This window comes from Mirounga angustirostris, unplaced genomic scaffold (assembly GCF_029215605.1).
Source record: "Mirounga angustirostris isolate CCGP_5_RB_7025 unplaced genomic scaffold, mMirAng1.0.hap1 SCAF_7, whole genome shotgun sequence".
Classification (NCBI taxonomy): domain Eukaryota; kingdom Metazoa; phylum Chordata; class Mammalia; order Carnivora; family Phocidae; genus Mirounga; species Mirounga angustirostris.
The window spans coordinates 142,774,239-142,797,578 of NW_026991715.1; the positions used below are offsets into that span (position 1 = coordinate 142,774,239).

The following is a 23,340-nucleotide window of genomic DNA, read 5'->3' on the forward strand; positions in this document are numbered from 1 at the left end:
CAAATACCCCTGTGGGTCTTGGGGCACGATGGATGCAGCACAGAGAAAGGAGATGGGGGAAAATTCTGGAGCTGGTCAGGAAAAAATGAATGTACTCCGAGAGTGGCTAAAAATGAAGTCCAAGCACATGGCAGGGAAGAATCAGGCAGCAGTCCATGCCTGTGTGTGCCAGCCCCCCCCACCCCAACTGGCCATCGGGGGCAGCCTTCCTCGGCCTCGCATCTCTGAAGAAGAGCCAAGTCAGGGTCAACATGCCGGCTTCACTGCCACTGTGGCAGTTTCTCATATAAAAACGGAAGGATGAATGCGCTGAAAATTCTTGAACTGTAACAATGAACCACTCCACCTTTAAACCAGATCTGAGGTCTCCCCAGTCTACCAGCGTCATCAATTCCGGAGGTTCCCATAGCCTAAGTCAACGAAAACAAAATATGTTTTCACTGTTCGATAAATTAACAAGGCTAGTGACAAGACAGACCCTACCAGTGGCTAACTGGAATGTTTTCATTCTAAGATTCTTTGTTTTCTTAAAAATGCTACTGATGTAAAAAACCAATGACCACAAGCGGAGTCTCTGGGGGGACAGCTTTTATAAAATGCCTTCCTTCAAGCTCCCTTTAGTGTCTGCTTTTTGAAAACTGTAACCAAGTTGAAAAGGTGATGTAAACCATAAATACCGTGTCATGTAAAAGGTCTGCTCTGTCCTAAAGGCAAGCTAAGCCTTTACAAATCCTGCTAAAGAGTATCACTAGGCATGTCACAGAGACAAGTATCAGATCACCAACACGTGGCTGCGGCTCCTCCCCTCCCACAGCACAGACCACCCAGGGCCACGGGGGCCACGGCGGCTGCTCAGAGCTCCTCGCTGCTGGCTGGCTGGCTGGCTGCCGCAGCTTCATGAGCAACAACACAATCTGCTCTGTCACAAATACCACCTTCTCCCTCTCAGCGTGGGGGTCAAATGCATAAGATAAAGAGAAGCTAACATATCCATACTGAGGAGAAAGAGGGAGACACACACAACTGTACGGCAACTAGGACAAGTGCTACAACAGATGCATGTCAAGAAAGTTCCAGGAAGTGCAAGGGAAAGCGCTAACTCTGCCTGAGGAAGTGAAGGGAAGCAGCAAGTCCAAGTTTCAGGGGTGTGAGAGTGCCACAGGCTTGGGGACACTGTCCTGAGTATGAGGGGCTGGAGGAAAAGTGGAAGCCAGGCCACAAGGATGCTGAGAGGCTTCAGGCCGGTGCCCCACATACACAGAGCCACTGAGGGTTCAAGAGCAAGGCTATGACATGGTCAAATTTCTACTTCTGGTGGCAGTGCTGCGGGAGGCAGGGAGGCTACTTGGTGGTTACGGCTTGAGTCGAGCTGAGGGAAGAACTTACAGCCTGCTACATCTGTGACTAGAAATTGCTGTGGACAAATGGAGCATTTGTACGTCTCCTCAGAATGACCATGGATCCTCAGAAAAAAACCCAGTTTCTCTGTAAACGTTGTAAAGTCTTTTTTAGTTATGGCATTATTAAGTGAAGGCAAAGAAACTAGCGGTGTTGGTTTTCTATTCTGATGGCCGTCCGAGGCTCATCAAGTGCCGGCTTTTGCAGAAAGGGCTGCTCAGCAGAGGATGGCAGAGCCACCACCAGCCTGGGTGCAGCTGAAGCACAAGGTCTTGGGGCCTCCAGTTTGCCACACGGGCTCGTAGAGTTTCAGAGTAAGACGGAAGTGTGCGCTCCTGGGAGCCAAGCTTTCAAGTCACAAATGGCCTGGTTGAAGACTGACTGCCCAAGATCCTAGACTTGGCAGTGAAATTCTTTCCTTTTGAATACATCTATTGGTTCCTGATCTCTGATGCCCCTCCCGTGTTCCTCCGGCAGCCTTACTCTTTCTAGATCCTTCTTCCCAGCCTGTGTCTATAAGCTTTCATGTGTTCAATTCCAAATCACCTGGAAGGGCTCCTCAATTCCAATTTATAAAGAGCTGTGGAGAATTTTTTTTCCCTTAGAAATAAGATGCAGTAAAGTTGATATCCTTACTGAATTTGTAAGTCCTTTTTTTCTCAAAAGCTACAGGAGTTTCTTGAATTGTAATTTTATGCAATTTCTACTAAGAATAACACATACAAAAGCATAATTAGTACCTCCCTATTTTTCATACATCAAATAACATTATCTCTTACAATGAGGTAAGTGCATTAACGAGAGAATACCTATGACATTAGCATTAATATTATCATGGCCATGGTGGCTTTGTACATTTAAATTTAGTATTACGTAAAATTCGCTTTTATCAGAATCTCAGAGTAGTCGAACAGTCTGATAAAATCAGAAGTCAACCATGATGTTGGCCACATGACAGACTCACACACAGAAAGGAAACCCAGCTCTGACCACAACATGCAGGTCGTTTACTGATGCTAAAACGGACGTGCTCTGTTCTCTCTCCAAGTTAAGGGCAGAGCCCTCGGCCCGACACGTCCCTGCTCACCAGCTACTCCACACCGGTCATCCGCCAGCCCAGCCCTCACGGGTCCAGTCCTGCAGATACACAGGCTCCCACGTCCCCCGGCAGAGGCAGGCTTATGCTTGTGGGGCTAGAGGCTAGGAAGCCCAGCGCACCCCCGTCCACGCTGGCCCGCTTGCTGCAAGCGCGCTACACCTCATCGCTGGCCACTCTGCTCCACTTCCTCGTATCACGACCAGTCCACTCTGCCCACTCTCTTCCCGTGGGGTTCACAGAGCCTTTCAGACCCAGGCTCCGTTGTGTCTCCTGACGCCTTACCTCCTTGACGTGGCTATGAAAGGACACGGACATGTCCAGCAGGATCTTGCGCTGCTCCACGCGCCGAACAAAATCTTGTATCCGGTCTTCAAGCTGATGGGCAGCCTGATAAATCTCTTCTGGGTCACATTCCCCGGTCTGAGCCAGTTGTTCTGCTGCCTCTAGTAACTTATCCGCGTTGGTATATGTGTTCTGCACAAGAGAAAATCCAGAGAAACAGGGTGAATTAAAAACAAACAAACAAACAAAACGGCTGGGCATCCTAACAGACTGCAACTGAGTCAGTTCGGGACATTCCTGATCATTTCTGTAAATTCAACAGAAAAAAAATGATGGGAAGAGATGACTTTAGGAGTTCAATATACCTGCATCAGCAGCTTTTGCCATTACTGTTCTAGACTGTTAAACCCTGAACCTTCCGGCAAAGCCCCTCCCTCTACAGCAGTGCTGGGGTGTCTGTAGGCAGCTTCTGGCTGCCCCACGACTCACAGAAGGCCCACAGCTTCTTGGGCTGCACATCCAGAAGACAGCACCTAGCACAAGTGCCCACTTCACTTTCCCCTCCAGTCTTGGGGCAGACTGCAGAGTTTCAGTCTTGTTTTTCAGTATGATGTACGATTTTGTAATTCCCCAAATGCAAGTGGAATGATTACGTTGCAAATACAAGTTGCTGTCTTCTTAACGTGTTTCTACTTATCGGTAATCCGTGCTTATCTTTTCTCTACTTAAGGGGACATATTTTTTTGAGAAAAAGGAAATGACCATAATGGCTTATATAAAGTAGCCAGGGTTTTAAAGAGCTGAAAGTTATGTGCAAACAGGTATCAAAAACACTTTGAAAATTACTCCACTTTAATTCATGATAAATGAAAGGCTGCAAATGGGTTCCACAGATACAGAGGTGTGCTAGAGACCTGACTCTGTTCGTGGAGCTGCTCGAGAGAGAAGGCCGGCCGGCAGGGGCTGGGGGCAGCCGAGACAGGTGAGAGGGCTTGGGCGCAGCATGAGAACAGAGGGAAGGTCTTCCGGGAAGGCCCACAGAGCAGGCTGCGGTCCTTCTGAGAAACAGGTGGAGTCCTTCATCCTTCTCCAACATGTGAGTCCCAAAGCTGAGCAGGGTGGGTATCTCATCAGTGGCCCAGAGTGTGGGGCGGTGTCCCCGCAGAGAGCGTGAGCCTGGGGAAGGACGACAGCGCCCCTGCACGGGCAGCCTCCCACTGGGGAGACTGGTCACATCCAGGGACATTCATCTACTAAGCCAACAGGTTAAGGATAATGAGAGGCAGGGTCCTCACTTCAGAGAAGGGACTTACAAATACGGACAAGGAGAAAAGCTGAGTTAACCCTGTGGCACTGGGCTGGAATTGGAGGTTTGAGTGTGAATACGTGGTTTTCACAGATGTGTGAACATGCACGATTGTACACACACACACACACACACACACTCACATGTCCTATCTCGCTCTGTCCCAAGAAGGCCCAGGAGCAGCAGTGACCCAAAAGCAATAAGCATGTAGCATCCAGATTTCCACCTGTAATCACCATTCTCCTCTACAAGGAACCAGGGCTCCTGGACAAATGGCTTACTCAGGGGGTGGGGGGACAGACTACAAGAGGAGGCTGAGACATCTTATTGTATCCAAAAGTAAGGAAATATTCAAGAACAATGTGGGTAGGTCAGGACACAAAAGGCAGCTTGAGGAGGCTCCCAATGGCCAAATCAGGGACAGTCTGAGAGTAAACAATGACAGTAACAGAGTACAATCCACGAAATACAACAGGAAACCATAAGTCCATACAGACACAAATAAATAAATAAAACTGGCTGAGGAACAGGGTATTTATAGAATTTCAAAGTAGCTCCCCACTACGTACTTACTAATTACAAAGCGGGGAGGTGACTCATCTTACAATGGAGAAATGTGGCAGACACACTTAACCTAGAAATCAAACTGCATGCAGACGTAGCAGGACGAGTTAAAGTCAGGTGCCGACTGGTGGGAAGGCACAAGAAGGACGTGGCAGCCCTGATACAGTGGGCCGAGGACGTACGTATAACCGGAATCTACTCATGACCAAACGTCAGACAGACCCAGAGTGAGGAGCATGCTCCAAAATAATGGGCTTGAAATCTTCCGAAGTGTCAGGTCACCAAAGCTCAGGAACAACCAAGGAGGTGCTACAAACTCAAGGACCTCTGAGGCATGACAACTCAACGCCACAGACGTTTCTGCACTGGGTCCTCTCGCCATAAAGGACATCGCGGGGCCCAGGGGCTGCAAGGTAAGCCTGCAGCAGCGTTCATTTCCTGATTCTGACAGTGGCATGGGGGGCACACAGCAGCAGAATGTCCCTTCCTGGTAGGAAATACATGCTCAAGTCAATGGCTCAAGGGAGAGTTAAGTTCTTTGTGCTGTACTTCCAACTTTCCTGCAAGTCAAAAAACCCCCAAAATTTAAAACAAGTGTAAATACAGCTTGACAGGTATGAGATGGCCTTAGGAAGGACTGTCGGGATGCGCATGAACAGAATGATGGGCACCCCAGGCATCAGCGTGGGGGCAGAAGCAGTCCATCCCGGGGCACGCCGCGAGTCGGGGTGCAGTGTCTACAGAGAATTTAAAAGTGTCCATAAAAGCCAACAAAAGACTTTTCGTCTATTCTTTTATCATCACCACAGGCTGCACACCGACCTCTCCCTGTGCCACAGCCACGAGCACTCACTGGGCCTTGGGTCTAATCCTCAGCACAGCCCCTTCCACAGCTAAGGAAACAGGCCTGCAGGGCAGTCACCGGGCTTGGAGGACAAGGTTGTTGGGAGGTGGGAGCAGGGCTCGGCCCGGGTCTGAGTGTGGAGAGTGTGCCTACAACACGGCAGCTAAATGCCATGTGGCATCCTGGACGGGGTCCTGGGATGGGGCAAACTCAGGAAATCTGAACAAAGGAGGGGCTTCGGTACTGTCAGTTAACTCTAACAAATGTACCATACTAACAGTAAGCATAGCGGAAGCTGGGGGCTGGGTATAGGAACTCTTTGTATCATCTTCACAATTTTTCTGTAAGCCTAAAACTGGTCTAAAAAATAAAGTTTAAAAGTATATGTGTTTATACAGTCGACCCTTGAACAACACATTTGAACTGCACAGTCCATATATACGTGGATTTTTTTTTAAATGAATACAGTATTGCAAATATACTTTATGATTTTAACTTTTTTTTCTAGCTCACTTTATTGTAAGAATACAGTATATAATACATATAACAAAAAATATGATAATTGGCTGTTTATGTGATCAGTAAGGCTTCTAGTCAACAGTAGGCTATTAGATAAGTTGTGGGGGGGAGTCAAAAATTATACCCGGATTTTTGAGGTGCCTGGCGGGCTCGACTGGTAGAGCGTGCGACCCTTGATCTTAGGGTTGTAGTTTTGGGCCCCATGTTGGGTGTAGAAATCACTTAGAAATAAAACCTTAAAAAAAGTTATACATGGACTTTCAACTGCAGTGGGGGAGTGTCAGTGTCCCTAAGCCCCACGTTGTTCAAAGGTCAGCTACGTGGGTGCATGTATACACAATATACACACACATACACATAGCGGATGTTTCAGAAAAAACTTTCATCTTTGGAATAATCCTTGGGTACTTTCCACAATTATCTCAGTTAGACCTTCCCTCCTGAGGGGCTGGCTCCTGGGCCCTTCGGTGCAGCCCCTGGGCACAGAGAAAGCTCTCCTCGTGAAGCTCAGCTATCAGCATCAAGGGCTCCTGCCACTGAGGTTCTGCATACATTGCCGACCAAGGGTCTATGACCATCAGAGGCTCAGTTTCAGGTGACTTTTCTGGGGACGATGGCTTTATGGAGACCCAGGCTTCCCCCCGTGAAGCCTCACCCAGGAAGCATGCTCTGCATCTCTGGGCAGAGGCACGAAAGAAGCTAACAGAGTATCATGCTTTCTGCAGCACACACACATTCTTTTAAGAGCTAAATCCTATTTTCTTATTGTCATCACTGCCATGAAGTTGCTTACCTCTCGTGTTTGATAAGGGGATCGGCTGGTGATATTGCCTCCCAGCACTGAACACTTGTCTCTGAAAGCTTTTCTACCTCTTTGCCAGCAGGGAAGGATATTTGAGACATATGTGAGTTTGTTCCCAACAAACAAGTGCATTTTTTAATTTTCGGAGACACTACCCAGTATTTACTTTGTCCCACCTCTCATTTTACACTTGGGAGAAAATGAGCCTGCACGACAGACTCCATGGCTTTCCCTGGGCCCCACGAGGGGCTGGTGGAGCCAGGGTCAGCATGCAGGGTCTCTGAGACCGAAGGCCTTCCTGTGAACAGAGCCCACCCTGGGTCCCACTGCCACAGAAGGTAACAGATTTCCATGTGCTAATGAGCATACCGGTCATAAATGGTGACTCTGGAGCCCCTGGGCCTGGGCCCCGCAAAGCCCTATCACAAGAGCGCAAAGGGGAAGTGACTTGTCCAAGTCAGTCAGGAGAGCTAGGATTGTTCAAACAACAAATGGCCAGGCCAGGGTTCCTCTTGCAAGGGGAAATTCAGTACTTAAATGTCTACTTCAGGGGAGGTGCTGTCAGGAGGCTGTTTTAGAGCCTGAAGAAACCAGACTTCTGCCTTCGGCCTGCCATCCTGTCCCCAAAGGCATCTCTCTGTGGGCCCAGTTCCTCCTCTGAGAGGTGGGCCCACATTCCCTGGGAGGAGGATTAAAGGAGATACTAGAAGGGCCAGGCCCGGGTGGGGGAGGAATGGTTTCCTCTTTTCTGGAGAAGAAAATTCAAATTGCAAAAGTGCTAGGACTCAGGAAACACTGCAGGGCAGATCGGGCCTTCCTTTCTCTACAGATCCTCAGCTGCTCTGGTCTGGGACCAACAGAAGATGGCCAGAGGCTACATTTAGACAGAATCCAGGGTTTTCTTGATCTTAGAAAACACAGGAGAGGAGGAGAACATAAGTATTTCAAGGAATGATTGCTTCTATTCCGTTTTGTTTTGTTTAAAAAAAACAATAGACCGAAGTCTGCATATAGAAAGCTTTCAAGGTATTTTATACTAATGTAACAAAAAAGAATGATGGGTCAGTACATCTATAATCTGTATTAAAAACCCCAGTGTTGGGGGCGCCTGAGTGGCTCAGTCGGTTGAGCGGCTGCCTTCAGCTCAGGTCATGATCCTGGGGTGTTGGGATCGAATCCCCACGTCCGGCTCCCTGCTCAGCAGAGAGCCTGCTTCTCCCGCTCCCTCTGCCTGCCACTCTGCCTACTTGTGCTCTCTATCTCTCTGTCAAACAAATAAAATCTTTAAAAACAAAAAACAAAAAAACAAAACCCAGTGTCCTGGGATGCCTGGTTGGCTTACTCGGTTAAGCATCTGCCTTTGGCTCAGGTCATGATCTCAGGGTCCTGGGATCCAGCCCCACATCGGGCTCCCGGCTCAGTGGGAACCCTGCTTCCCCCTTTCGCTCTGCCCCCCTCTTGTGCTATCTCAAATAAATAAAATCTTAAAAACAAACAAACCCAGTGTTCTGAATCATTTAAAAGGCCCATAAATTGCCAGGGATCATCTTTTCATCCACGAAGGGAAAGCACAGCACACAAACCTGCCACCCCTCTCCTCAGCACACACACAGGTGATACAGAGCTGAAATCCGCTACCGTGTGGTAAAACTCACAACACTAGGAGCAGAAGTGAAAAAGTCTGTATGGCACATATTTAGGTACAGCAAAATAGTGACTACTGACGGCTATCTGTATGTGTTAGCATTTTACCAGAGAAATAATTTTGGGGGGAAGGGGGCAGGGCAAGGTTCTAGGCAGGGAATCAGCACGGCTAGTCTTGTCACAGCTACCTGGCGAAGGAAGGAATTAGGTATCATTTTACAGCTAGGGAAACTGAGGCTTGGGGAAATGGAGGAACTTGCCCATGGTCATAAAAGCAGTGAAGGCCTTAGGAAATTTAAGAAGTGTCTGTGATAAGGGAAATTTGATATCTTGTAAGCCACATGCCAACCTGAAGGAAATCCTTGATAGTAAACATCGGGCCAAAATTCTCCACTACGAATTTATTTAAAAAGACAAAATACCACACCTTATATCAAAAAATGAACTTATTGTGAAATGGTAGCCTGTGGTATAGAAGCAAGGATCTATTAACTGTAGCAAATCAAAAATTTAGGACATGCTGTGCACGAAAGAGGACAATGAGCTCAGTAGCGACCAGGGAACTGGAGAATAGGCCTGATTATCTTCTGCAAATCTTGCCCAAATGGAATGTCTCCTGCTTTCCTAAATGCCACACTTCTTTATCCCGGAAGACAAGATAATTACATGGCACACATAAAAAGTTGTTGACAGAAATGGCTTCATGGAGAAGGCTGTCATAATACGTTCCATCTTTGGAAGGTGATGTGAATCTCAGGGGACAGGCAGACAGGAGAGAAGGCAGTGTAAGCGCTCGCAGGATACACGCCTGTGGGGAGATGCTATGGCAGAGATTTACTAATCGTATTCAAGAAATCTGTGCTCTGGAAGCCGGCTTCTTCCTTGAACCAGAGTTTTGTGGGCTTTACTTTACCGGCTATTGTAATCATAGCTTTTTAAATCTAAAAAGGAACATTAACTTGAATACCTACTTAGAAGGTAAAAGAGAAAAATGCCTGCCTGAGCATCTCCCTCTCCAACAGTCATGTGCAGAAAGCTTCCGTGGGGAAAGCACGTATTTCTTCTGTAAAGCTCCCGCGTGAAAATGCGACATAGTTGCCCAGGCCACACCCTCTACATTCATCAGCCCGAATTCATGCAATAGGAAGTAGCTACTCACAATCACCGTACAAAATAAAGAAGGGATGGATCATCAGATTAGTAGAGAGGAGGTTCTTGGCTCTGCAAAACTGCATGCAAAACGTATCCAAGTGCTTCCTGATGTGGCCACAGCGGCGCCTGAAACAAAGCCCCACGCCGGCGGCTCCTGCAGGAAGTCTCGCGCCAGGCTGTGCAGCTCGCTCCCACCAACTCAACCTGACTTCTTCTCAGGTTCCTCCTTCCCAGAACACCAGAACTGTTCTACATAATAAATCTATATTTAGTGCCTTTTAAATGAATTCAACCATAAGATTTTCACCACTTCCTTCTTGTATCTGGTACTTCACCATATGCCACAACTCACTGTTTTGGAGAAGCTGGCTATAAGTGTATTAAATAAATGGCTAAATCTAGATTGCTAAAGACAATTTAGAATTGATTTTCCGAAGGACCCTTCAAGATGCAACCCTAAAAAACCACCAACCTTAAACAACGGCAAAAAAGAATTTTCTTCTCCCTAAACCCCAAAATTTGTTTTACTTTTGTGAATATGTTTCAGAAAACGAAATACAGCTCCTTATTAAGCACTAACAATACCGTATCTGCTCCCAAATTTAAGGGGCTTCCAAAGGCCATCCTGTTCAAAAAAGGACATAAATCTAAAATACCGACTTAGATCTCTGCCATAAGCACTTCTGTGATTTGTTCTGCCGGCAGCAGTCGAGGATGGGGCAGGCAGGGGAAAGGGTGCTGAAGGTCACTGCCGCCGGCCTCGGCCTGTGCTGCGCCGAGCCTGTGTCCCTCGGGAAGAGCCAGAAAACTACAGTGAAGGAAGCCACAAACACAACATGTAATCTTGCCTCGAGGGCAAGGCCACTGTTTGTCTGGACCAAACCTGCTGCACATGGCCAGGATCTGAAAATCAGAGGGAGGGGCAGCGGGTGCGGATGTCTGCAAAGTGAACTAAGGGTTTGTATTCAAGGCTGCTCTTGATGCACAGCTCAGATTTGGGGTTTAAGCACTTACAGTGTACGGGGGAGAGTATGGGCACCCCTCAGAATCCCAGGGACAAAGAGCACAGATAAGAAAGGACTGGGACTCAGCTGAGTAGGTAGAGGTGAGCGCAAACAAGCATCTGCCTGTCTCTGAACCAGGGGTGAAGAGCAGACCACAGCTCAGGGTGCTACTTTGACCCTTGGCTTGCCCTAGAAACCTGAGGGCAGAAATGTTTCCCACAAAGAGTCTTCTCATTCTTGCTGCCCCCTGGAAACCTGTGTTGACAGCTTTGATGGTTGGCTTAGACCAGAGGAGATGAGTTTACCATGGAAAGATAGGGCGTTAGCCATAGTAGAGATTTTCTTAATTTGGAATGGAAGGAACCACAGGAACTGGAGGGAGAAGGGTCGATGGAGTGCTGGACACACAAGGACATTCGGTAGACCATCATCCCCCCTATTAGAGGGAGCTCCGGAAGGTGTGGGAAGAGGCGAGAGCAGCCCAGCCTACGGCCATGGGTGACCATGCCACGTGAGGGCGCAGCCTCCATCTCCAGAGCCTGGTTGTCTGCAGTTCTGCCTCTCACTTTCTTCAGTGCCTGAAGTCTTTGCTCATATGATACAAATTTCATATCCAGCCCCAAACCACATCGGCCACAGCAGTAGCTTATCGCATGGAAAAAATGAAGGGGAGATAAGAGCACATTTTCCACATTTCTTCTACGAGAGGAAGACAAAATATTTTCCAACAGGCATGAAGTAGGGACACCCCACATAAAACAGACAAGAAAAATGCTCCAAAGACGCATCCTGCTTGCAGCAAGGCCGCTGAACACACCATCTTTTCCTGCTCCTTTCTCGAGATGGAGAAAGCAGAAAGACAGGGATTGTCATTTTTACTTTGTATGTGAAGACATGTAGAAAAGGCATCTTCACTGAACAAGACTTAAGCGCAGACTGTTCTGTTATCCCATTAAGTCTGTCCCGAATTCAGTTCCCCAAACTAGTGTGTACCTTAACCCTCTGTCACGCAGAACCTACGGACACACAGCCACGGTTTACTCCTCTATCTATCCTGCCTTACAGATGAGACCACACTGTTGGATCTATTGACACTCTTCCTTTTTATAAGGGAAGAAGCTCTTTACTTCTAATCATGTTTTTATACCCTCCAACCTATTTGCTTAATATTAATATTCGTAAATCAGTTTTATTTTGGTTAATATTTGCCTGGTGGATCTTTCTCTAATAGGCTATATACTTTCAAACTTCCTGGGTATTTATGTTTTAGGTGTGTCCTCTGAAAATAATACCATGATTTTTTAAGAGAATCAGAGAATCTTTTGTCTCTTTACAAGTAAAATCTATTCTGCATTTATTGTAATTACTGATACTTATGAACAAATTACTGCATCTTATTCTGTGATTTCTATCATGATTTTTGTTTTCTTCGTTTCTTTTGCTTCCACCAGACCATTTCCATGAATTTTTATTTACCCAGTTTTCTGTTTCTTTTCCTGCTACGCTTACTAGGATGTGACACTTCCTATCCCTAGACTCTAAGTGGTCACTCCCAAATGCTAATGTGCCTGTGAGTTTACAAGTGTCAGTCAGCTGAGCAGTAGTTCCTGCCGGCCTCAGAACCCACTTCCTCTTCCAAGTTAAAGTGCTCTGGTACTTCAGCGCCATCCTGTTTTTAACTACTCCAAATCTACCGTTTAAATGGTCAATCTTTGGATTTACAAATATATTTCCCAATTTCTATGCTCATTCTTGATCCCAGTCCTTTCTTCTCATACTTTCCTTTTTATTAACTAATTCATTTGATAAATATCTGCTGATTACTTAAATGTGCCAGGCATTGTTCTAGGCCTTAGAGATAGAGAACAAAACAAAGTCCCTGTTTTTGCAGCGTTCCCATTATAGTGGGTGCTTCCATTATTCTTACTCAACTATATGCCTTGGGGCACGTGGGTGGCTCAGTCAGTTAAGCGTCCTACTCTTGGTTTCAGCTCAGGTCATGATCTCAGGATCGTGAGATCAAGCCCCATGCCGGCGTGATCATGGAGCCTGCTTAAGATTCTTTTCCTTCTCCCTCTGCCCCTCCCCCACCACTCTGATGCACGAGCAATCTTTCTTTCTCTCTGAAGTAAACAAATCTTTAAAAAATTAAACTATATGCTTTAGTTCTTCTGGTAAGTATCTGAGTAGTAAACTCACTCAGTCTTGATCCACATTTTATCCTCATCATTGAACGATAGTTCAGCTGGATCTGGAATTCCAGGTTCAGAGTTAATTTCCCTTAAGACTATTCTACCAACTTCCAGAATCTGTGGTTCCTGGTGAGAAGTGGGCTTGCTTTCTTGCTTCCTTCCTTCCTTCCCTCCTTTCTTTCTTTCTTTTTTTTAAGATTTATTTTTTTTAGAGAGAGAGCAAGAATGAGTGGAGGGTAGGGGCAGAGGAAGAGGGAAACTCCCAAGCAGACTCCCCACTGAGCGCAGAGCCCGACGCGGGGCTCGATCTCACGACCCCGAGGATCACGACCTGAGCCGAAAGCACGAGTCGGGCACTCAACCAACAGTGCCACCCAGCTCCCCAAGAAGTCGGCTGTCTTTCTAATAGCCCTTCTCACAGGGGTTGTTTTGTCATTTCTGTCCTTGTTTTCAAGACTTTGTCTCTGATGTTCCTCGGTTTTACAATAATGTCTTTCAGTTTGGATGCATCCTATTAGACAACTTCTGTTTAAAGTAACTTTCCCCCTACACCTCCTTATAACTTCCATATAACATGGAATGGACACACACACAAGGCCATGGTATTGTAATCTCTCCCTTCTTCACTCCACTTTCTTTCAAAACACAAAACAAAAAGCACATTTACCAAATAATAAGTAGAAGGTCCTGGCCTGGGTACTTTCCATGCCGCTGCCACACACACCCCTGACTTCCTCTCTTCCAGAAGCCTTCACTGCGCCTACTTTCCAGATAAGAACGTCAATCTGAGAAATGTGAAGAGACTTTTCCAAACGACGCAGCTAGTGAGCATTATAGCCCATGCTCCAACTCCACAAATCCCATGCCCTAAACACACTACACACCCTACATCCTGTTTCTAAGCACACACATTTAAGAGAACTGGAAAAGGACAAGAAATGCTGGCCCATCATTACAGAAATGCAAGAACCATTACTGTTTATCAGTTGAAATCTCACAAATGAGTCAATAGGCATTGGTACAATAAATACGGCAAAAACATTCAGGGCATTTTTCTGTGTCAAGAACACCTTATTTTATGGCCCAGCCGACAGACGATATCTGAGCAGGCAAGGACAGCTTCACTCTCAAATCTGAGTTACCTCCTCTGAATCACCTTTAAACATATCTAGCCAAGGATCAGTCATCTCAGATGTGGTTAAAACGAATTCAAAACCAACCACATAGGTATTTATGGGAGAAAATAGTGAAAGCCATGGTTTTACCTGTGCTACTTCTTCGAAATCTTCATGACGTTTCTGCAAAGCTCTGGCCCGATGAAGAGATTTCCCCACACCCGTATGTTTGCTCAGAAATGCTTCTCCATGGTTCTCAATCCAGTCCAGCACCTACAATAAAATACAGGCATATATGCCATAAAAACAATGTTCTGCCTTGTTCGATGGCTAGGGCTACCCGCTGATACATTCTGTTGTCAAAACTATAACAAACGAGAAGCAAAGGAAGGAAAAAAACTGGAAGCAACTGGACACTAATCTACCATGCCTGATCAGCTTTCCCAACGTGATTTTCAGCAGCTCTTAACTGTAAGAGCATAAGTTTGTCTCTGTATAAATATTACGTGCAGTAATGATTAAGTCTCATCTCATTTTATGCGCAACGGAGCATCCAAAACTGAATGGGTTTTGGATAAGATACTGGTTATCAAGCCACTGACAACCAGTTTAACTTAACATTTTTATAAGGCTCAAAGCTTCCCAACTCTGGCAATTCAACTTTAACCACAGAGTTAATGTTTTTCTGCCTCTTCTTTAGAACATGGAAAACATAAAAATAAAACCTAAGAAAACAAAACACTTAAATGCCTCCGTTCTGGTCTTTGAGGATAATTTATTCTGTAAACTACTAAGCTGTTGTGAAAGCTAAACATTCCACGAATTTAATTGCTTAAAAGTTCTTGCAAGTTGACATCCACCACATACAGAAAGGGAGTAAAAGTTAAGCAGTGCGACCCGACGTTTCTAGGTTCAGAGTCAGTACTGAGGAGTTCACTGGCTCTCTTACTTGAGAAACCACAAAAAACTAACAAAAATATTTACACTACCCTCAAATGTACACTTGGCCTCTTTCTGATGGGGAAAAGAGAACTAGCAAAAAATAAGTCAGTGACGTCTTCCGCTAAAAACTGAAACTTTGGGTACAAGGTATTTAAATATTCGAATACATTTGTTAACAGACTGCTGAAGGCCACCTCTCATACTTCGAATTTAGTAACTACGGTAATGATGTATATGGATCAAAACTCTCTCAGACTGAAGAACCAGCTGGGGAGGCACAGCCAGGACAGTGGTTGAGGGGACAACCTGGAAGCAGACCAGTCATGGCTCCCCACTAATGGCAAAATAAAAGGGGTCTTAACTTGGGATTCAGTGCTATGAAAAGGATCCCTCGCCCTTTGTTACCTGCACTAGAGAGAGATCAGCTGTGCTGACAGAACTCTTAAAAAGAAGGAAAAAAAAAAAAAAAGGCAGCTGGTAAGGGCCAGTTGTCCAGGGACAACTGGCCTTGTTATCTATCGCTCCAAACCAGCGACCTTCAGAAGCCAAGGGTCTGACCAAAGGCCCTTTCTGCATAGGGTTTAGCAAAGTTAGTAGTACATGTAAATAAAACAGATTGCAAACCTGAATAAATCACTGATGGCCTTTCTTAAAGACCCTGCAGAATTAGCAGAAGTGTTGGTGCACTGGGCGTGGGGGGGGGGGGGTGCACAGAGGCCAAGCCTTGCAGCAGAGACTCAGCTAAAGCCACATCTACCTTATTTTTATAGCTCATTTCTGAACCTCTTCTGTCAACACCACCAATCTGCTAGTCACTGGGGTCACACTATCAGAGTACTTCTGAGTGGATCTATATGTATTGTGTCACCTCACTCCCAGCCCTCCTGAAAGCTCTCTCGTTTCCACCCTCCATTTCTAGCCCCTGCTGCATACCCAGGGCCTAGCTATGTCTTCTTGGGCGAGTTCTTCATCCTTGCTGGACTGTAGCTTCCTTGGTGCTCGTGACTGTAACAGGGAGTTGTGAGGGCTCTGCTGAGCACATTAACACCAGCTCGGCGGATACACAGTATGTGTAGCATCCCCACCCCTAAACCGTAGCCCATGGCAGGCTTCCATCTAATTGTAAGCTCTTTGGTGGCACAAGCTACAATTATCCGTTGCTTTTCAGTTTAATTTTTTTTTTTTTTTAAGTAATCTCTACACCCAACACGGGGCTCAAACTCATGACCCCAAGATCAAGAGTCACACACTCCTCCGACTGAGCTGGCCAGGCACCCCATCCATTGCTTTTTAATTAGTGTACATTATTTTCCCTTCTTGAGATAAGAGACAGAGAAAGAGAGAGAGACTGCACTTTAGTATTACCATTAGTAAGTAGAGCTACATTCACGCCTGACTTCAAGGCAGATATAAAGCTGCTGAGTTGTTTACATGAGTCTCTTAATTCATATTATAAAACACAGATCCTGTTCCACTCCTACAAAATGTCCATTGACAACTTCAAGACATCTCAACCTCAAGGATGGATACAGTTAAATGGAAAGTGCCTCTGGGCATGAGGCCAATACCACACAGGAGAAAAGGATCAAATATTTTAAGCCTGAAAAGAACTTAAAGATACGTAAGTCTCCCTGCCTATCAGATCTGTATGAAGGACTAAGAGATCTTTCTTTTTAACTATAGTATATTCTGTATATTCCTCAACTTTACTGTTAAAAGAAAAATTTAGCCACTGGTAAGCAGCAAATCTGATAATCACCAGCAACTCAATACAGACTTGAAACAAGGACACAATTTGAAAAAGTAAAATGTAAACAGAAACAAACTACAGTATTTTTAAAATAATAAAAATTTGGTTTTGGGGCTCCTGGGTGGCTCAGTCGTTCAGCGTCTGCCTTGGGCTCAGGTCATGATCCCGGGGTCCTGGGATCAAGCCCCGCATCGGGCTCCCTGCCCGGCAGGAAGCCTGCTTCTCCCTCTCCCACTTCCCCTGCTTTTATTCCCTCTCTTGTGTCTCTCTCTGTCAAATAAATAAATAAAATCTTTAAAATAAATTTAAAAATAAAAATAAAAAAATAAAAATTTGGCTTTGAAGCCTAAGAAAAGTCTTTCAGGAAGTGTAAGTTGGAAATTAAAGCTATTATGAACCAACTGCTCAGAGTTACAATTTTTCTTTTATTAGCGGTTCCTTTAGACAGAATTGTAAATACCAGGTGAGACTGTATTTCCAACAAACATGAAAGTAATTCAAAGAAGGTGTACAAACTCCAAGCACTTAAAAAAAAAAAAGTGGCAGACAATTATGAAATCCAGCTCACACTCAAAACCAAATTCCCCACAAGGCTTTCGCTTCTTCTACAAGTCTGAGAACATTTCCCAGATTGCCAAGGAATCAATACAGCTGCCCAAAGAGCATTTCAAAGACATGCTTGTGGAATCTTTTCCATTTAAAACATAAAAATATTTGCGAATCAGGGGCTTCATCAACCTAATCCAGCCAGCCGCCTCCCTGACCTCATCTGTCGCCAGGAGCCGTTATTTGTCTTGTGGCCCCAGCCCCAGAAACAAGGCTGGCACAGGATTTGAGGCTCTGCTGCTAGACTGAAGGGAAAGGACAAAAGTGATCCCTTCCCACAGGCTACCTGGTTCCTGTGCAGGAGAGCAAAGCTGGGAGGCCTAGGCCACCTCCCTCTCTGGGCAGAGGATGTGGTGGGAGCTCATTCGTCTGTACATCAGTGCCCTCTAATGGACACAGTGACAGCCCCAAGGTCAAGGTCCCTCTAAAGTGAGCCACCAACACAACACAGATACCGTCTCAGCATCTAAGTCAAAATGTCAGATGGTCAGGAAACCTTACATATTGTTTAGCTTAACTCCCTGTTTGTAATTACAAGATAGATCATGATGATGGCAAGTATGATTATGCTCATTTCTTACCTAATAACTATACTGCTGTCTGAGAACCTGCTGCTGCAGCAAGCACTGACCTGGGCTGTGTGTGCACCAAGCCATCAATCCGCACAGTGATCTGGGGTAGGGGAGGCATATCCTATCCCCATTTCACAGATGAAGACACAGGACCAAAGACCCTCAACTAAGGGTCTTTGTGGAAGAGCCAGTCTGGGGACTAAGATCCAGAACATCTGGCCAAAGGGTCCATTCTCTTAAACCGCTGGTCTGTACGCCTCTTGAGTCAGCTCAAGGGCCATATAGGTGCCACAATGGGGTCTGGAAGGAACGAGCTGTTCTTGTTTGCCAACAGCTGGAGGCTTCTGGGCAAACAACCTCTGATGAAGTGACTGTGTTACAATGGACAGCAAACACTACCAACTCTCAGTTAAAGGCCGTGGGAACTGGCTGCTGGCGCCTTTCCCCCAACTCACGCGGCAGAGTTCCGGCCATCTTGTACAACCTATGTGATTTTCTGTGACAAGCCCCCACTACCTAACATTCACGGTTTCCTGGACTACTATTTCTGGTGACTGCTTCTTTAAGAATTTGTGACTAAATACTACACCCCCATCAGAGGAAACTAATTCTTACAGACCCGTGTCTCAACAATAGACAATATCAAGACCACGTAAAGACATTTTCCCTTTAAAACGCAGAGGTGTTTATTTCAAATACTGACTGGAGTCACCTCCTACTATCACCACGAATCACATCACTGCCGCCAGCATTATTTACTGAGAGATTATTCCACGCCATGTTCGGGAGGGCAACGCATGCAGGTCCATATTCCCTTATCCACAAAAAAGCTGCAACAGCTCTGAAATTCTCAGTATTTTTTCAAAACTTGGTCCCAAGTTTTGGCACCAAGATCTGACTCCCTTAGTGTAGTTTAGAGTCCTTGTCCATTTGGCTGCAGAAATCTCCATGTTTTCCTTTAGAGTATGGGGGGCGGCCCAGACCCCACGAGAGTGTCCTGTATCACACACTGTATGCACTCTGTTAGCTTCCTAAAGTTTGAAAAACTCTCAACCCCCAAACATATCTATCCCCAAGGGCTACAAACGAGAGTGGACTTTGATTACTGTCCCTATTCAACAAGAAACGGAGGCTCAGAGAAGTGAAGCAACTTGCCCAAGAAAGAAGACCGAGGAAAGAGATTCACATGAAGGTCTTCAGAGCCCCAAACTCAGGCTCTAACCCGTCATTACATTACATCATGGCTTGTAGATACTACATGAACGCTGTAAAAATATTTCTAAAATTAGAGTTTCAGCTCTAGGAGGGCTGTTTATAAGAACTAGATAAGACCTTGGACATAAAACAACCAAGAACACATGAAGCCAGTCTGGTTTTACTGGGAACTCCGGATCCAAAGAGTATTCAGGGAAAGTATACAAATATCTGTGAAATCCAGCCACCATTTTAAAGAGACATAATCAGTGAATAAGCGTTTTCTGTCAGAATAATGAGAATTCCTTCTAAGTCACATTTATTCAGTTCACAAAACAAAAACACATGAATCAAGTGAAAAACCAAGTTAATTCTAAAATACCCTAAATGTGTTCTTTTTTAACATAAAATCCGATTTTTCCAGTGGCAAAATACTAATTTCCTCCCTGCCCAATCCCTATAAAACCAAAATTAACACAGTTTCATTTAGTTACTTCCCTGTTCGACCCTTGTTGGTTTTCATTTAAATCACCAGGGATGCCAATCTCGAAATAGACATACGTTTCCAGGGCTATTTTTAAAATTTTTTCCCCCCAGGGCCATTTTTATTTTTATTTATTTATTTTTTTTTTTTTTTTAAGATTTTATTTATTTATTTGACAGAGAGAGACACAGCGAGAGAGGGAGCATAAGCAGGGGGAGTGGGGGAGGGAGAAGCAGGCTTCCCGCCGAGCAGGGAGCCCGATGTGGGACTCGATCCCAGGATCCTGGGATCATGACCTGAGCCTAAGGCAGACGCTTAACGACTGAGCCACCCAGGCGCCCTACCCCGGGCCATTTTTAAATAAGTGCTCCTGAAACAATCATTTAGATCAGAGCTTTCTTGATTATCAAATCCATGATATTTTAACGATTATAACAAAAAATGAGTGATTAGGCAACAAAGCAGGAGACCAAAAAGGAGGCCTTCACTTAGAGAATGCTTTTATGAAAGCCTGGTGTTTAGCATTGCCGTGAGGATATCCAATATTATGCTGTTAATGAAATCTGCCCACAAAGTTAAAATCACAAAAAGAAGGAATACTCTGAGTTTATATTATTGAATCCCACATACACACCCTCTCTCAGGTTGCCTGGTACCTCTTCCCAGAAGCTCAGAGCATATTTTACCTGAAACCAGCATCCTCGTTCATGTTCTTCCCTTTCTTTCTGGTGGAGGCCAGGCTTGTGGACCACCTGCCTGGAGAACAGGAGAAGGACACAGCCCGGGGCAGCCGTGAGGAGCTGGGTTCAAGACCGCTAGAAGCTATGAGTCAGTGCAGAGGGGTTCTCTCCCCTGCCCTCTCTGCCCCCACGTATCCACTCCCAAGGCGACTAAATGAACCCCTCACAGCAGTGAGCAACTGTAGCTTCTAGAGAGCCCTTCCCCAGCCTGAAAAGCCCCACTTCAATACTCCTTCCTAAGTAACCTGTCAATTTAATTTTGCTCTTTGATTAGCTCAGAAACGAACCATCCTCCTCCGGTCAAGACCAGTGAAGCAGTTAGAAAACCGCTGGGCTTCCTGGAGCTTCGGCCAAGTCACTGGACTTTTTCAAGGCTCAGTTTTATTAACTGGAAAATAAGGAGCTCAGCTTGACAGGATCACAAGGGCCTCTGGCTCTAAATTCTATGATCTGCACGGCACAACTTCCACGGTGAAATAAGAGACATAAGTCAACACACAGCTGTGGTCTACTGGGGGCTGAGGAAAGAAGGGGGAGCTTTTCAGGGCCAGCATGTACAGTTGCCTGACAATAATGATAGTCCTCCATTTCTTTATTTCTCTCCACTGGAGCCAAGAACTGTTTCTTCATTCATTGCATTCCAAAATTAGAGTTAAGTTTGCCCTAAAAATCTATAGAATTATTCTTAATATGGAAAGATCTTTTTAAAAATATGGTTTCTAGAACATTCTGAAGTATACTAAGCCTAATGCTCACTTGGAAAAATAGGCTATTTAAACAGGGCGCCTGGGTGGCTCAGTTGGTTAAGCGTCTGCCTTTGGCTCAGGTCATGATCCCACGGTCCGGGATAGAGTCCCACATCGGGCTCCCTGCTCAGCAGGGAGTCTGCTTCTCCCTCTCCTGCTGCCCCTCCCTGCTCATGCTCTTTCTCTCTCTCTCTCAAATAAATAAATTCTTTAAAAAAAAGAAAAAAGAAAAATAGGCTGTTTGAACAAACAAAAAACCTCAACAAGTTACACAAATGTATAGCAAATATTACAGCAAACGTGTAATACAGAACCACAATGCCCTGTGTTGCAAGAGCTACTTTTTTTAAAAAAGATTTACTTATTTTGGGGGGGGGAGAGGGAGAGCTTGAGCACAGGGGTGAAGGGAAGAGGGAGAGAGAGAATCTCAAGCAGACTCTCTGCTGAATGAGGAGCCCGACTCGAGGCTCGATCTCACGCGCTGAGATTACCTGAGCTAAAATCAGGAGTCGGATGCTTAACCAACTGATCCACCCCGGCACCTCAAGAGCTACTTTTGCTTACCTAATCTGAGAGTATATGAAATGTCAGGAACATGTGCTCCATGTATACTGCCTTGGCTAGAAGGGAACATAGGTGAAGTCAATGAAGAAAGGCTCACAAAGGGCTTGGTGGGGATTAAAGACCTAAATGTGAGACCTGAAACCATAAAAATCCTAGAAGAACCCTCTGACACTGGCCACAGCAACATTTTTCTAGATATATCTCCTGAGGCAAAGGAAACAAAAACAAAAATAAACTACTGGGTCTTCATCAAAATAAAAAATTTCCGCACTGTGAAGGAAACAATCAACAAAACAAAAAGGCAACTTACTGAATGGGAGAAGGTATTTGCAAATGACATATCTCATAAAGGGTTAGTATCCAAAAATACATAAAGAACTTAGACAATTCAACACCCAAAAAACAAGTAAGCCAATGAAAAATGGGCAGAAGATATGAACAGACAGTTCTCCAACAGATGGCTGACACATGAAAAGATGCTCAACATCACTCATCACCAGGAACAAATCAAAACCACAATGAGATACCACCTCACACCAGTCAGAATGGCTAAAATCAAAAACACAAGAGACAACAGATGTCGGTGAGGATGCAGGGAAAGAAAGGAGAACCCTCTGCACTGTTGGTGGGAATGCAAACTGGTACAGCCACTATCGAAAACAGCACAGAATTTCCTCAAAAAGTTAAAAATAGAACTACCCGACCATCCAGTAATCACACTACTTGGGTATTTACCCAAAGAATACAAGAACGCTAATTCAAAGGGATATAAACACCCTGATATTTATAGCAGCATTATTTACAATAGTCAAATTATGGAAGCAGCCCAACTGTCCACTGATATTTTACTGAAGAGGTATAATGTGTGTGTATATATATAATGGAATATTATCCAGCCATAAAAAGGAATGAAATCTTGCCATTTGCAATGACATGGATGGAGCTAGAAAGTATAATGTTAAGGGAAGTAAGTCAGAGAAAGACAAATATCATATGTTTTACTCATGTGGAATTTAAGAAACAAATGAGCAAAGGGGAAAAAAAAAAAAGAGAGACAAAGCAAGAGAGAGACTCTAAACTACAGAGAACAAAATGATGGTTACCAGAGGGGAGGTGGTGGGGGGATAGGTGAAATAGGTGATGGGGATTAAGGAGGGCACTTGTGATCAGCACCAGGTGTTGTATGGAAGTGTTGAATCACTATATTGTACACCTGAAACTAACATTACATTGTATGTTAACTATACTGGAATTAAAATTAAAAACTTTAAAAAAAAGAGAAGTTGGCATAATTTTAAACTTTAACATCACCTACCTACCCATCTATCTTCTAAAAATATTTAAATCACCAGTCCTCATGGTTATTACCCTAGTTTTAATTACATAAGTACATGAAATTTCTTAAGGAAAACCAAGAAGCTAAGGAAGGAAAGGAAGGAGGAAGGTGGTAGGTAGGTTATTACTCATATAAATAGTCTCACCTTGGATATTCCCATCAAACTCCAACCAAACACATCATTCTATCAATACTGGCTAATCTGTTTATTTTTCTCATTCTTAGTTTGTAAATGAATATAAAAGAGTCCAAAGTCATCCACCTCCCCCCAAATCTTCCTATGTCCAGATCTTAATCTGGTACACTGAAGTTATTATGTATAGCGTAAGTCTAGTTATTGAACTGCATTAATACACACACATGCACATGTCTACATGCATGCAGTATCCCCTGTCCAGCTAATAATCCCTGGGCATTTTCCACTTTGGGGTCCCAGGCAATGTGGCTGGCACTCAATAAAAGGGAGTCCCAAGAGGTCTAGGGTT

The 23,340-nt window shown here is 44.9% G+C and overlaps 1 protein-coding gene across 15 annotated transcripts in view; it reads right to left on the reverse strand.

The window, feature by feature from the left end:
• The window catches only part of TRIO (trio Rho guanine nucleotide exchange factor), a 341,653-nt gene that overhangs the window by 151,195 nt on the left and 167,118 nt on the right, over nucleotides 1-23,340 (reverse strand). For all 15 annotated transcript variants that reach the window (XR_010413353.1, XR_010413354.1, XM_045863432.3 and 12 more), the window contains exons 10-11: nucleotides 14,072-14,194; nucleotides 2,780-2,971 (exon numbers count right to left, since the gene is read on the reverse strand). Coding sequence is in view for 13 of the 15 variants with exons in the window: in XM_045863432.3 (XP_045719388.1) it covers nucleotides 2,780-2,971; nucleotides 14,072-14,194 (315 nt within the window). In the remaining 2 variants the exon portion in view is untranslated. The remainder of the gene's footprint in view (nucleotides 1-2,779; nucleotides 2,972-14,071; nucleotides 14,195-23,340) is intronic.